The sequence below is a fragment of the Antechinus flavipes genome, chromosome 3 (genome assembly GCF_016432865.1).
Source record: "Antechinus flavipes isolate AdamAnt ecotype Samford, QLD, Australia chromosome 3, AdamAnt_v2, whole genome shotgun sequence".
NCBI classification, from domain to species: Eukaryota; Metazoa; Chordata; class Mammalia; order Dasyuromorphia; family Dasyuridae; genus Antechinus; species Antechinus flavipes.
This window is the reverse complement of record NC_067400.1, coordinates 246,273,688-246,274,870: the sequence shown is the minus strand read 5'-3', so window position 1 is coordinate 246,274,870 and position 1,183 is coordinate 246,273,688. Positions and strand designations below refer to the sequence as shown.

At 40.3% G+C, this 1,183-nt stretch overlaps 1 protein-coding gene across 1 annotated transcript; it reads right to left on the bottom strand.

The window, feature by feature from the left end:
- Positions 1-434: 434 nt before the first annotated feature.
- On the bottom strand, positions 435-863 carry LOC127557884 (keratin-associated protein 20-2-like). The gene has a single exon (XM_051991170.1). It carries the CDS (start codon positions 844-846, stop codon positions 619-621), a length of 228 nt encoding a protein of 75 aa, XP_051847130.1. The 5' UTR covers positions 847-863; the 3' UTR covers positions 435-618.
- Positions 864-1,183: the final 320 nt, after the last annotated feature.

Genomic DNA, 1,183 nt, shown 5'->3' with positions numbered 1-1,183 from the left:
TTGGAGTGTAAGAGATAAGCCACATAACATAAGTATAAAATTGTTGACTCTAGTAAAATGGGACTTGGACATTATGTATTATGACATTACTAATTTTAAGTACTATAGCATTCCTATTTTAAATATGAAAATAAAATGCTTTTTTTAAAAAAATGAAATCTGGAGAATTCTGCTTTCATTGCAAAAGCTGAATTGGAGACCAAAGATTTTGCAGTTATACAAGTGTAAGTCAAGATTGAATAATTTTGTGGTGTGAGATTGACACGCATGTAGGTAGAGATCAAGAAAAAGTCATGAAACCAGTTTCATCAATAAGTGAAATAACTTTATTAAAAATTATAACAGATCTCTCAGCATGATGTATCAGAGCTGAGTATACCTTCTGGAATCTCTGCTGAGATTCAGTATCATTTCCCAGAGGGAAGGGTCCGGGTGCTTCTGAATCCCTGGCATTTCACTGCTCTAAGTGTTTCATAGGAATACTGAGACTTCTTGTGGTGTCTCTCCTATATCACCCAGGTGTAGAAGCAGGTGGAAGTGATGTCTTTAAAATGCCATGGAATTACACCAAGCAGGGTTGCCCGAGGATTCCAGGACACTGCAGGAGCAGGTGGTTTTTCAGTAGAAGCCATAAGAAGAATACCTTCCACAGCAAGATGGGCGGCAGCAGCCATAGCCATAGCCACCATAGCCCAGGCCTCCATAGCCATAGCCACCATAGCCCAGGCCTCTACAGCCACAGCTGCCATAGCCATAGCCTAGGCCACGGTAGCTGCCACATCCACAGCCATAACCAGAGCCATAGCCATAGCCCAGGCCTCCATAGTAGCTGCCGTAGTAGCACATGGTTTCAAGTTTCACAGATTTGGAAGGATGTCAGGGTTTGCTTTGGATGATTGTGTAGGGGAACATGTTGAGGGGGACTTTTATACTCTTTCAGAATGAGGTGTGGCCTATTACTTCTAAATTGCATAATTCCTATTAATGAACTTACAAGAGCAAAATCACATTCTTGTCATAGTTTGTTGCTTGGGAAGAATTTCTCCAGCTCATTAAGAGTGTTGTTTTCTCTTGATATGATGTTTATGAAGATTCTACCAAGGATGTCATTCCTGTGATGAGAAATGATTGTAATGTTGCCAAACATATGTAGTTAATGTAGCTTTTGTTCTACACAGTCTTC

Excerpts from the sequence above, each read along its gene's own strand:
- LOC127557884 (XM_051991170.1), bottom strand. The coding sequence starts at position 846 with ATGTGCTACTACGGCAGCTACTATGGAGGCCTGGGCTATGGCTATGGC.